The sequence below is a fragment of the Drosophila mauritiana genome, chromosome 3R, assembly GCF_004382145.1.
Source record: "Drosophila mauritiana strain mau12 chromosome 3R, ASM438214v1, whole genome shotgun sequence".
Lineage (NCBI taxonomy): Eukaryota > Metazoa > Arthropoda > Insecta > Diptera > Drosophilidae > Drosophila > Drosophila mauritiana.
Window position 1 is genome coordinate 3,728,310 of NC_046670.1, and position 13,459 is coordinate 3,741,768.

The following is a 13,459-nucleotide window of genomic DNA, read 5'->3' on the forward strand; positions in this document are numbered from 1 at the left end:
AAACAGAGAAAAACATTAAGTGAGCACACACGCATATTACAATTAAAGGTATTATTATGTATATTTAACAAATATTAATTGCATATTATTATTTTAAACCTAAACGTTTAATAAAAAATATTAACATATAATTAACGAATATCCTGGTGTATGCTATGTGGGTCGGACTCGACGATATATCGACGTTCATACGGACAGACAAACGGACGGACAAGCGGACGGATATGAACTGATCCACTCGCCCTGTGGTTTTGACCAAGAAGATTTGAAAACTCTTACTTCCAGCTAATAAATACGAATTTATACGAATTTGGCATACCCTTTTACTGTAAAAGCATCGGGTAAAAAAATTTTAAGAAATAGCATCAGATGAGAATTCATTTTTTAAAATCCGTTAAAAGATAATTCAAGTAACTGATATAAGCCGCACCTTATACTATTTTAGTATTATAATTCGTGTAACTTTACCTTTAAATTACAAATATTTCTTATTAATTCTTTTGCATGTAGTCTTGGTATCTTTTAAATTCGAAATAATTTCAAGCTTGTGAGTTTCAACAAAGAAAGTCTTTGCTTATAGTATGCTTATCCATATCCTTACAGCTAAAAAACAAAAGCCATCTTACCAAACCAATAAATACTCTTCATTTTCGTTTTTGTTATCTGTATTTTATGTCATTCAAATATCTTATAAAAAAGTACAGTTTTGGTTCGTTTAACTTGAATGCATTGTTTCTGTATAATTGCATATATCTCCTCTAAAGTGTTCCCGGTGACAATATGTTTTATTTATTTAGCTTAGGACTATTGCTATTGTTACTCGTATATTGTTGGTTGTTGTTCAAAGCGGTATGCGGGGTAGGTGGCGCTGCTTAAAAATAAATAATCGTTAAAGTTTTGCTTTTAGTTTTAGAATTCAGCTGACAATGTTTATTTTAGGCTGGGTGCTGTTCTGGTTATTGTGTATTGGTTGACTATAAATATGCATTTATGGTTTAATCTGAGGTTCTAACGAATTCATTTGATTCCCTATCCTTGCCTTTTGTAAATGAGTGTATATTTAATTTTACTCGTATAACGTTCTAATAATCTATTTAAGTGTGTATACGTAGCTATCTTTTTGTTTTTAATGCATTTTTGTATGGTTGTATCTATATTTTTGTTGTGGTATATAATTGTTTTACAATAAAGCCTGAGGCACATTTATGATTTATTTTTTTTACATTTTTAAAAACATCTGGTCACAGAAGCGGAATCATGTTTAAAAACAAAAATAGGTTAGCGGTAATGTTTTTCTTTGTTTTACAAACAAATTAACATTCATTTGCAATGTGAATTACGAATAAGAAGATTTAAGGCTAAACTTTGTTCAAAGCGCTAAAACGAAAATAAAGACTTTAGTAAACTGGGCACAAGAAACGACATTTCAACAAGAAATTCAGGCATTAGAAGACTCGAATTACACATGTGCGAAATTCATTTGCAGGACAACTAAAGTACTAAGCGCAGATCGAACCGACCAACGCGAATTAAACAAATACAGTAAACAGTTATAACAAACAAACACTTACAACTAATAGAAGAATTAAACGATTTCAAGATAGACAGATAAAGATACAGTGTAACAAATAGAATATGTCGATCGGAGTTGGATAAGAAAAATCAAAGGACTACACCTAGGAGCCCAACCAGTCGATGAACAATTGACGAAGCTCGTTATTCTCGATACCTTACAACAGCATACAAACACACATTTAAATTTGACAATTTTGAACTGAGACTGGCTCCCTGCGATCCACTTTAAAATCCGTGTGGAAATCCCTCTAGAAATATATAGATATATATGCTTATATATGTACAACCGAGGATCGCAGGAAGACAAACTCGTCGAGCGCCGAGGTTTGGTTCTATAGTTCTAGATGTACATTCGTTTACAGATACATTTTGTAAATTTGTTTCGTTTTTAAAACCGCTGCACACGTTTCCTTCATTCAGACTTTAAGTTCGTTTCATTTGTAATGTTGTTCAACAATAAAACTATGCACTACATACAGCAGGGGCAGCAACGGACTGGCTGCCCCTCCATCGTCATCAGTGTGTTAATGTTATTGTTTAGTAATTATAACAATATGCCAATTGCATACATACAACAAGGTCTGAGGGTAACGTTAGATTAAAGAAGTCGGCTCAAGCTAACACCTCTAATGATGTTGGACACTTCTGAAACCAATAAGAGGCACAGTTAAGCTGTTGATTAGTTTAAACAGGGGGAAGATAGGATTTTGTTGGGGGTTTCTTAGCTAGCGCGTGGCACGAAGAGAAAGCTCATGTTCGGAGGACGACAAGAGGCTTACGAACCAGTCTCTGAATTATATCGATTTTCGGTTCATAGTGGGCAAAACAGAAATTCCATATACTCGGAACAGGAACAATAGTAAGGGACTACTTAATAGATAACACACAAACTAATCAAACGAGACATCAATACGGCAGTAGGCGGATGATAGTGGGATTTACAATTGGTCGACATGCTGGAGCAGACAGGCCACCACATTGGCATCCTCTTTTGCAGCTGACTGAACCTCGTTCTCCTCCACCGCATCCGGCTCCTGCTGTTCTGATATTTCGATCTCCCCCTGGGCTTTCTCTTCATGCAAATTCTAAAAATCGTCGAGTATGCCTGTGACACCAATCATGGCCTCAACCACATCGGCACTGCTCGGGGCACTGTCGTCGATGAGGGTGTCCGTGCTCAGTGTCAGCGTAGGATCCGTCGGAACACCTCCTCCTGCAAAGGCCGAAGAAGGTAAGCTATCGATGGTGTTGCCATTTATGAGGAAATCGCGGTGCACCTCCGCCGGACTGTATCGGAAACGTTGAGTTGCAATGGGCGTCGTTGGCATAGACTTGGATATGTCCAGTGAATTGCGGGCACTGTAGGAGTGTGCGTATCCCAGCTGACTGTTATTGGCCGTAGATCCTTCCCAATTAAACGAGTCAGAGATGGTGAAGAAGCCATTTCCGACGCCACAGTTGCCTCCATTTCCAATTCCCATGACACCTCCTCCGCTGGACGCTGCACCGCCGCCACCATTCAACGATGTGAGGCTGTTTTGCTGTTGATGTGGCAGTGGAGTTGAGGGCACTGATCGCGAAACAATTCCCGCAGACCCGCCACTACTGTAGCCGGAAGATGAGCCCGCCGAGGAGCTGCAGGTTGTTGCTGTGTGCTGCGTTATGCTGTTAAACTTTCTGGTGAAATTCGCGGAGAGAAGCGAGTCTATTTCCACTTCCTCGTACAGTAATCCTGTTTCTTTCAGAGGCGCAGACTGCTGACTGTTGCTGTTCTCCGAGTAGAAGTTCAAGCTTGGCGATTGTTGGCTGCCTCTTCGTTGCAATTGGGACAACGGCACCGATTGTGAGCGCTGCATCTCCGACGTATCTAATTCATTTTCTCCCGTGAGCGCCAGACTCGTCTCCAGATCCATTGAGTTCTGATTGACCAGCGGATCAGCACTGTGGCTGCTGTCTGCAAAGCTGGATGTATTGCCGCCTCCTAGCGACCAGTTTCTACACATCCATTGGGGAAGAATCGATGGACTCGGTGGCGCGGAGGCAGACGTGCTTGTAGGGTAGCTGTACACATAGCCTCGACCCTTGCGATGAGCCCCTATCATGGGATCGCGGTTGTCGCAGTCAAGTGATTGCTGTTTGCTCAACAAGTTGGGTCTTTGCTTCATCCTAGTCAAGCCGGGACTAGCGAAGCAATTTTGACTGGGATTCGCCGACCCTGTGGCTGTTGGCGTAGTCACTGATCCATTGGTGTTTGGTGAAATGGGTAGGAAAATGCAGTTCTTGTTGCTACCATTGCTGGAGGCGTTGCTGAGGCTGATCTTTCTCTTGTTGTTGCTGATAAGCGGCAGCTGCTTGGAACGCTGCAACTGCAGGTTCTGATGCTGGTGCTGCTGTTGATGCTTTTTTGACATTAGGGCCAGAGACGCTGAGGCAGAACCCACTCCTGCCTGTGCGGGCAACATCGAAGGTGCCGGCACCGGCGCCAGCATCGCTGCTGCAGCGGCGACGACTGCTGCTCCGCGTCCGGGGGCGGGCATCGCCTCCGGCGCAGAGCCCATCGTCGGTGGCTCTTGTGGATTCTTGTTCTGTTCGGCAGCATCCAAGGAATTCAGTTGTTTTTCCTCAGCGTCTCCCATCTGAAAATATTGGAGCAGCTCGTTGTCGGGCTCCTCGGAGTTCTCCTCGTCCTCGCCAGGTAGAAAGTAGTCATCCAGCTCGTGCTTGTCCATGTTACAGATGCTTATCACTCGCTCCCTGGGCAGCCCCAGATTCTCTGGCAGTCCTGAGTCTTCGGCGGCTGCCAAAGCGGCATTTTCCGCTGCCATCAAACGCTTGGCTCTCAGAATCATCATTTGGTTTCGGGAGGCCACCTTAGGTGTGGTGTCCACACTGCTCGACGGACTCACCGAACTGGTGCTCATCATCTGTGAGGGTGGGCCCATTGAAAGTCCGGGTCCCGGAACTGGGGATGTCCCAGAGTTTGGCGGTGGCGGTGTGGCCGAGGTCGTAGTGATCGTTGGTGGAACCAATAAGCCAACACCGCTCGTTGTCCCACTGCTTGGAGAATTCGCCCAGAATCCTTTTGTCTGCTGCGCCTTCAAAACCTTCTTGCAGAAGATATTAGAGGTGTAGTCCTCCACCTCGTCTTTTATGACGATGCCCGTGGGGGATACCTCCTGCTGGGTGAGTACTACGGCCGGCGAGCCCATCTCCAGGATTTTGGGCGTGAGGTTGCGGACAGCGCTACTGCTTCGCTGGTCTGTGGCTAGGTTCATGGGCGTTACCTGCTGTAGATAACCTATTGGAGGCTGCTGGGGATGAATGGGTGAGTCGATGATCTCCTGCTTGATCTTCATTATCTGTTCGTCGCTAGCCTCCTGGCTGCTACCCGCGTCTTGGCCAGTTACCAATTGATTGCAGCTGGATTCTGAGGATGTGGATCCCTTGCGTTTCTTTTTGCGCCGCTTTTTCAAAGGGCCAATGTCCTGTTAAGGAATACTGTATTAGGAATCTCTAATTAGGGAATATTTTGAAACTTACTGCTAAAACTCGCTTCTCCTTGGGCTCCCGAGGAGTGTATTTTTTTGTAGAAACTGTTGCATTGTTGCTCTTGATACGGGCGCTTAGATCTGCCACACTCTCCAGCTTAGTGTTTAGCAATTTTTCTGCCCAGCTGCGCACCACATCCCAGCATTCAGAGTCACCTCCTGTCGATGGTAAGCCACCCAAACTGGAGGCACTAGTTAGCTGGCTGTGGTCCGAATTGGAATCACCTGCTAAGATCTGTTCCGTCTTGCACAGCTGCGGCAGTTGCGGGGGCGTCAACTTGGTCGTTTTCCGCATCGCCGCATAACAATAGCGAGAGTTTCCACGCGTTCCTAATCTTCGAGGACGAACGCCCGGAAATACCTGCTTCATCACCTTGCCGAAGTCTGCTGTGGACAGAGGTTTGATGCTGAGCCGTTCGCAATAAGCTCTATAAATGAATGGTGAAACCAAGTATTACTTTTTTGTAGGGATATTCTTAAAATACTGCTAGTAATAGTATTTTTGTTTATATTTAGACTTTCCAACCAAGAGAAAGAAAATGAATGAAATACATTTTCACTGTTACCGTCTTCGTTTCACTAATGCTCCAAATAAGAATGAAAAGAACTCACATATAATCATTGTACACATCCTGTTTTGGTATGGACACCTGTGCATCATGCTCCAGATGGGAACGCACCCAATTAATGGTATGGTTAATCTCGGATCGCGTTCCCAGTGGATTTTGTGGCTGCCTCAACGGATCGGTGTCTGCGCACTCGCCAGGCAAGCGAAGATAGAGGAATAGCTTCTCAATGGGCTTTAGTCCCGAGACGCGCTCTAGGATCTGTGAAATCTGCAGCTTCGCATTGTCGCTGAACGGGAAGACGCACATAAATTAGCCCGGATAAACATAAGATTCTTCAGGCAATACTTACTCCAAGCTGGTCTCAATCACTTGCAGCACCCTTCTCATCTTCTCCTCACTGGGCACTGATCCCGCTGAGTTGGAATTGCTCAAAGCATTCATTACGTTTTCAGCAATGGTGGAGTTTATCACTCCACTGGCCGCTGGCACGCCCTCGTTCGGATGCCGTGGCCCAGCTATTGTCGGAGCCGAAGGAGCAGCTGTCACTGGAGTTGTGGTGACTGGTACTGACGCCGATGGCACTCCTGCTGTTGCTCCGCCCATGGCGTGCATGATCTTGCCCAGACCCAGTTGCTGGGCTGTGCTAAAGTTGAAGGCATTGGCAAAGGCCAGGCCAGCAGCATTTGCAGTTGCCGTGGCAAAGGGATTCGGAGTAAGCACGGAAGTGGAGATACCTCCACTGGCGCTAGCGGCATTGGAAAACGGAGGCGGCACAAAGCCGCTGGGCGTGGCTACAGGTACAGGTACATGGGTGTGACTCGTGGGCGAGATCTGGGCGGAGGCAGGTGCTCCGCCGACAGGGCCCACGGGCGTAATGGTCAAAGGAGAGCCCTTGGCATGGATAGCAGGTCCTTGAAATCTGGTTGCGCTGTAGACTATGTCCGCGGGCTGTAGACTGCAGTTCCCATAGGGATTGGCGTTGGGTTTCTGGAGTGGTAGTGCCACGGGGATCGGTTGAGGTATGGGAATGGAATTGGAGACTGGTGCTGTTGTTGCTGCTGGCGCCGCTGATTTCGTCCACTGCGCACCCAGCTGGCCGTGCTTCTCGGACATGTTAGGTGCTAGTGCTAGCGGCGCCTCCGTTTCCCTCCGCCTGCTGCTGCTCCTTCGCTGTTGTCTGCCTGCTGTGGTTTCTGGCCAAGATTAAGGGCGCTTCCGCTGGCAGGTTACGTAGGTGGCTGCCTGTGTGAGTGCTGGACTGCGTTCTATTGAGTGTGTGTGTGCCTTAGGAGATGGAGATTGCCGAGTCGATAACTGGCGCGACGAACATTTTGACGGCAGCGACGGACGAAGATACGGATGCCAAATAAAGTTGCTTTCCCATTTTCCCGTCAGGCGGGAGTGCGCGGGGCGTGGGACGTGAAAGTGCGTGGCGTTCTTTACTGCCAACGAGCATGCGATTTTCCCAGATACGCACCGATTGAACCGAAATAATCCATTTTTTAACGAGAGATAAGAAAATATCTTGCGTTCTGCGTCTCGAAAAATATGTGGCGTTGCCAGACTGCTGCATTGAGAAATGTGCTTTTTTTGCCAGAGCTTTCGGATGTAAACACGGTGTTGTATTTGCGATTTCGCTTAAATAAATGAGTGAATTACTAATAATTTTTATTCATTTTGCTGGTTCACCATACGCAATGTTTGCTTATTTATGATAAGCATGCAACGTTCGCCTTTTAGTGATCTTGCTGTAATCGTTATCGTTACAAGTCAAAAAAAATGAACCATAGAACTGGTTCCTAGCTAAATTTAATTGCTATACATAATATTTTTTATTTAAGATAAGGCAAATTTAAACGCATTTGTCGTTTCTATAAATAATATTTATTGTAAGTCGTTGGTATTTGTATGATCGAATTCTCTACTCTATATAGATATATGTATATATCAAAGATATATGTTTTCACAAAGTATTTTTTCATTATTAATATTTTATTTCTGTTTTTACAAGTTGTTTGTGTTTTTAGGCACACTGCGGAATAGACAATTTTCCTTTATTTGTATACGTTGTATTATTTATATACGTTGGATTTTCAAACTCATTTGAAATAAATTCTAAATTAAATAAATCGGTTAGCAACGGTTAAAAGAACAATTTTTTCCAAAATATTTAATATGCAAAATAAAATGTCATAAGCAACAAACATGTATTTTATTTTTTTAACCAAAAATCTAACTTATTTAATTCGCTTCCCGGAACCAGCGAAATGAACCACATCGTGTCCGCCGATGCTATGCAGCCCTGGTAAGGAAAATGGCGATGTCTTTGCGTTTCTTTTTTCAGTCGCTTTACACAACACTTTAGCAACACAAATTTTAACACTAAAATACTACGCGAGCGGTTTTTTAATTTAAATTTCGAGCAGGATTCCAGAATGCGCGTCGAGCTTACCCCACAGACGTGCCGGGTCTGCCTGGAGCCCAGTGAGCGACTGCAGCGCCTAGACGAGATCCGCGAGGAAGGCGAGGAGTCGCCGAACGAGATGTTGATTCAACTTTTGGGAGATTCCTACAGCAATGTAAGTGAATCGCTAATCGCAATGCGAACTGACCATTCATCCATCCATCCATCCTGCAGCTGAACGAAAGAGAACACATACCCGATGGCATCTGTAGGTCCTGCAAGGTGGAACTCAACATGGCCTACCAGTTTCGTGAGAAGGCGCTGCGCAAGCAGATGGAGATCGAGGAGTACTGCCGGGAAGTGGGCTTGCTGGACGAATCAGATGTGATGATGATCAAGGAGGAGGACGGCTCGCAGCAGCACTGCGACGAGGATATGTACATCGTGGAGGAGACCACCACCGGGGAAGAGGAGCACCAGGAAGAAAAGGGGCAGGAGGAGTACTTGGAGGTGGACACCAGCGATCAGCAGGAGTGCATTGGCGACACCATCGAGTACTTGGAGGACAACTACACCATCGAGATGAGCTCCGATCAGACCGAGATCGTGCTGGAGACTGAGAAGCAGTTCGAAGAGACACCGTCGCAGCAGTTGGCGCTGCAGGAGGCGGCCAAGGCAAGCCTGAAGGCCGGGCGCGGCCGGGTCCGTCGTGGATTAAACTCCCTAACAACATCGGACGGCACTGAGAAGGGCGGCTATATCTGCGACGTCTGCGGAAACTTTTACGAAAAGCGCGGCCGGATGATGGAGCATCGCAGACGCCACGACGGCATCTGCCAATATACTTGCGAGTAAGTGCAGTCGGTAAATTTGAAGTTAAATCGCTAACCCGACTCCCGCCTTCACAGACTGTGCGATGCCAAGTTCCAGGTGCGCGAGCAGCTGAGGAAGCACATGTACTCCCACACGGGCAGCAAACCATATAAGTGCAGCTTCTGCAGTCGTCAATTCTTCTACGAAAGTGTTCTCAAGTCTCATGAAAAGTGAGTAGAAATGGAGAAGCCTCAAAATGGGCCAGACATAACTAATTTTATTCCTCCGATCAGTGTTCACCGTGGCATCAAGCCCTACGTGTGCAAGGTGTGCGACAAAGCGTTCGCCTACGCTCACTCCCTGACCAAACACGAGCTCATCCACTCGGACATCAAACTGTACCGCTGCGAATATTGCAACAAGGACTTCCGTCTGATGCATCACATGCGCCAGCACGAGGAGACCAAACTGCACCAGAACGCCGTAATGCTGGCCGAGAGCATGAAGTTGGAAATGGTGGCCGAGCAGGGCGGCGGGAACGAGATCCGAATTCAAGCTCACTGACGCAATCAAATGCAGTAGAGTCTACTAATAAGATATAATCCCATATAATCAGTAGTACTAGTTTAAACGCTAAGGAATAGCGTATTCATAGTTGTAAGAATAAACTTCATACGTAAATAAAGGTTATTTTTGTTAAAAGTAGAATATCAAACTTGTGTGTTTTTGCAGAATGTGGAATTTAGTTCAAAAATTTAATTTATTTGATAATTGCAATACATTTTTAAAACATGTTGATATAGAAAAATCTTAAATTCTAGTGATGTAACGCAACCGCACCATATTTTTGAAAGAAAACTGCCAATCTAGTTGTACACTAGTTGGTAAAATTTTTTCAATGTTCGCAACGTGTGTGCGTGGAAAGCTATGCTGAAAATTATGCAATAAATATGGGTGGCTTCATGACGGCGTGAGTAAATAAAATGAAATTGGAAAAAACCCAATTTGCACCTAGCACATGGAAAGCACCAACAAATGTCCAATATCAAAGGAAGTTTCAAAATTACATGACTTGAATGCGTTTTATTTTTTTATTGGCCGCTGTCTCCTTTTTTTTAACTCCCCCGTGTATTATACCATTTTAGTGGAAACAAAAAAAGTTCTTATGGACATGGTAAAGCCTTTCGGCCCCTGGGGCTTTGTATTTGATTACGGGTGGTGATACACTGCGAGCAAAGCTGGGTACAATTGATTAAATTTAGTAACCAAGGCGCAAGTCATGTTTTTATTCCAAAATTTGGTTTAGGAATGAAGTTTAAAACTTATTTTTTGGGATTGCGATACGTTTAAGAACATATTTTAGTTTCCTGTTGAAGCTGCTATGATATTTTTCCTAGTGGCGAGAATGGGGAGTGTGGAAGCTTGGGAAAACCAATTCTAACAAATTTGCACGCGATTTGACATGTCGAATCCATAAAAGCGCTTCAAACGATTGGATTATGGGTGTGAACGTCGAGCCACAGCCGCAGTCAGCCAAAACTCAATTGCCAAATTGAGATTCGGCCCTTTTAAACTGATTACGAGCCAGTCCAGGCTATCAATTGCAAATTTATTTCCCCCACCCCAGCCAAAAAAACCCTTTTCAGGCGCTCACCTCCGTCCTTGACCTGGCCCTGACTTTGCATTTGTGGAAATCGAGTGGGAAAGTCGGGACTTGACTCATCACGCAAGTCCCGCCACCTTTTTCTGTGGCTAACAAATCAGCAAGTTTACGAGCTGAATTGCAAATTCCGCGTTGGAAAATCCCACGACTTCTTGCTTACGAAGCAGGTGAAAAGTCGAAGAACTTTGTTTTAGCAAAAGTATTAACAAAATATTTAAGAAAGTGCCTGAACGGTTGACAAACTATTGTAAACAATTCAAAAGCTTTGGCAAAGAGTTATGCTTGATTCAAAATAATTCAAAGAGATAAGACAGAGCAATTCTTAAGAAGTACGAAATGACAGTATGTTTTCGAATTGTATATTTGATTTTCCAGTTTTTGTGTCATTGCCAACTGGCTAAGGCGAAAGTTGGGAGTCCGCCTCGGAGCCACTCGTCCATTTTCCAGAGTCACTTTCGCTCGCTCCCATCGAATATTCTGCATAATTCATGTACTTTATTTAAAGAAGATGCAAACCAAGAACACACCCATCTCCAGGCCCCACTCAGCCCACTCGTTCAAAACTGGGGCAGTGCTTGTCAAATGGCAGCTGTAAACTAAATGCTTTATATTCATTTATTCCGGAGCATAAACAATGTGAACATCCTCGACAAACCGGAAGACTTGATGAGCTCCTTGTGCCTGGATATGTGCATGCTATGTATGTATGTATGAATGAATGTACATTCTCGTATGCGGTGCAGCACTGAGTGTGTGTGTAAGTTAGCATAATGTCGTGATGCCATGGTTAATGCATGTGCAACAGGATGCTCTTCCATTTGCGGTTGCCTCATCCGAGGAAATTAGTTGCTCATAGTCGAAGCATCCGCCAAAGAACGAGGATGTGAGTGAGAAAGCGACATTGTTTTATTCCATTGGCGAATTAAACAATGAAATATGTTCGATATGCAGATTAGCTGTAATTACCCCGCAGTTCCACAATTCATCGCTACGAAAAAACATCACAAAATCATCGGCCACGGCTTCATGATACCTTAATGATTCCTTAACGTTACATAGATGATACTTTGATGTGTAGGCAACGAAAAATCTATGAAAATTTATCTCTTCAATAATGAGTTGGGATTAGCTGATTAAAAACGGTGAAAAAGCGAAGAATAAGAAGATGATTTACCCGTTAAAATTCACTTAAAAAGCGCAGAATAAAATCGATAAATTTGCGATCTTTTAGCAGTGTTTATGTGTTTTTTTTTCATATTGATGATTGCCTAGATCATGCCAATGTCAAAATCATCACTTGTTTTTATAAAAATTGAGCGGTGATTAAGCGAAGTCTTTGTTGAGCGGTGATTCATCGGTAAAAATTTGATGGAGGAAACTGCAGGGTAATTTAAGGCAAATAGTTTTCATATGTCCATATTGCGTCGATCGAGTGATCAGTAAGAGGTATATATTTTTAAACCCGTTAATCGTAGAGTAAAATGCTATACTAGATTCGTTGAAAAGTATGTAATTTCCTATATTTTATCATAAGAAGGGTGTTTTTAAAATTATAACACTTTAAGACTAACAACAACGAAGGTCCTTTTTATTTACTTTTCGATTAATCCTATGGCAGAAATATATAGTGGTCCTATCCTATCTATACTACTTTTGGAAAAGTTTCAACAAGCTTACTCTGAAACGTACAATGCAATATCGCCTCTGCTGTTGATCAAGAATATGCATATATTTTATATGGTAGCAAACAGTAGAATAGAAGTATGAATAATGAATATAAAAAGAATAGAAAGTATATACTTTTTATCGCCCAAATGCCTCACATTACTGAGCTGCAAACTTGTGACTGAAAACGAAATACCCTCTGCAAGGGTATTTCCTTCCGCTCAAGAAAGACTCAAAATCACAATAATAAATATATAATATAAATAATAGTATTAAATGGACGCAGATGCTCATTTTCTGTGCGGTGGATTTTTGATAAAATGAATAAATTTTTAATTGAACTTTTCGCAATTCGCTGATCAAATAATCGAAATGCAATTTAAATTGTTTCAAGTACTAATCGCATCCGTGAAAAATACTAGCCTTTGAAAGGAGAAACCCATTTAAATGCCGAGAAATCCCCTTTAATGTAGCGCAACATACACGCTTGACAGCCACGCCAAAACAAGGGCAGCAATCAACGGAGGCGGGGGGGAGGAGCTGGAAGAAAGGGGTCGGGATGGCAGGAAGGATGCTCCATAAACCAGGCACGCCACCGCCAATCAATAAAGCCCGAAACAACTGGCGCTCTGGAGCATCAAATATTTGTAGGTCTCGGCCAAAGTTAAGATGTGGAAAATCCCCACGAAAAAAGCCGTCGAACCATTAAAAGTAAACGCTGTGGAAAACGAACGATGTTTCCTTCAAACATGGCCGACATTGGATGAGATTTGGCCGTAATAAACGCAAACAAATGAAATAATTTCGACTGCAAACAAAAGGGCATAAATTTATATATACATATTTACGTTTATGGCTGTATACATTATACTCGCTTTCGGCCCAAGAACTCTAGCTGCCCAAATATCTATACGTTCGCGTATCTATGTGTAATGTATTAGCGAAAAGGGCGGGGCACATGGCCATGGGGCGTGGCACGGTGGCCCAGTAGGCCTTGTCCAGTCCGCTTAGCCAAATTACGCATACGCACAGTTGTGCCGCTTGCGGGAGGCGCAATAATTCATGACACACGACACTCGGCGCACGACTCACGGATACGGATTCGGATGCGGACCCGGTCCCGGTCCCGATGAAGACATCGGCCACGTAAATTGGTTTAAGCTGACGGCAACCGACAGCCCACCCAATCTCCAAGCCCCAAGCATACCAGCCATCCAGTGGC

General features: G+C 43.9%; 2 protein-coding genes across 2 annotated transcripts; one reads left to right on the forward strand and one right to left on the reverse strand.

Moving 5' to 3' along the window:
* Nucleotides 1–647: 647 nt before the first annotated feature.
* LOC117143135 lies at nt 648–7,267 on the reverse strand. The gene is made up of 4 exons (XM_033307627.1): nt 6,042–7,267; nt 5,736–5,978; nt 5,116–5,551; nt 648–5,060 (listed from the first exon to the last, which is right to left on the reverse strand). Exons 1-4 carry the CDS (start codon nt 6,803–6,805, stop codon nt 2,661–2,663), a joined length of 3,843 nt encoding a protein of 1,280 aa, XP_033163518.1. The 5' UTR covers nt 6,806–7,267; the 3' UTR covers nt 648–2,660.
* An 860-nt stretch (nt 7,268–8,127) lies between these two features.
* Nucleotides 8,128–9,615, forward strand: LOC117145001 (zinc finger and SCAN domain-containing protein 12). Its single transcript, XM_033310489.1, has 4 exons — nt 8,128–8,271; nt 8,331–8,947; nt 9,005–9,139; nt 9,203–9,615. The coding sequence occupies exons 1-4, from the start codon at nt 8,128–8,130 to the stop codon at nt 9,471–9,473; spliced, it is 1,167 nt and encodes a 388-aa protein (XP_033166380.1). The 3' UTR covers nt 9,474–9,615.
* The last annotated feature ends 3,844 nt before the right edge of the window (nt 9,616–13,459 follow it).

Coding starts and splice junctions, on each gene's coding strand:
- LOC117143135 (XM_033307627.1), bottom strand. CDS start 6,805: ATGTCCGAGAAGCACGGCCAGCTGGGTGCGCAGTGGACGAAATCAGCG. Junction 5,552..5,735: donor GATGTGTACAATGATTATAT/GTGAGTTCTTTT, acceptor ATTCATTTATAG/AGCTTATTGCGAACGGCTCA. Junction 5,061..5,115: donor AGGAGAAGCGAGTTTTAGCA/GTAAGTTTCAAA, acceptor ATTCCTTAACAG/GACATTGGCCCTTTGAAAAA.
- LOC117145001 (XM_033310489.1), top strand. CDS start 8,128: ATGCGCGTCGAGCTTACCCCACAGACGTGCCGGGTCTGCCTGGAGCCC. Junction 8,948..9,004: donor ATCTGCCAATATACTTGCGA/GTAAGTGCAGTC, acceptor CCGCCTTCACAG/ACTGTGCGATGCCAAGTTCC. Junction 9,140..9,202: donor GTTCTCAAGTCTCATGAAAA/GTGAGTAGAAAT, acceptor TCCTCCGATCAG/TGTTCACCGTGGCATCAAGC.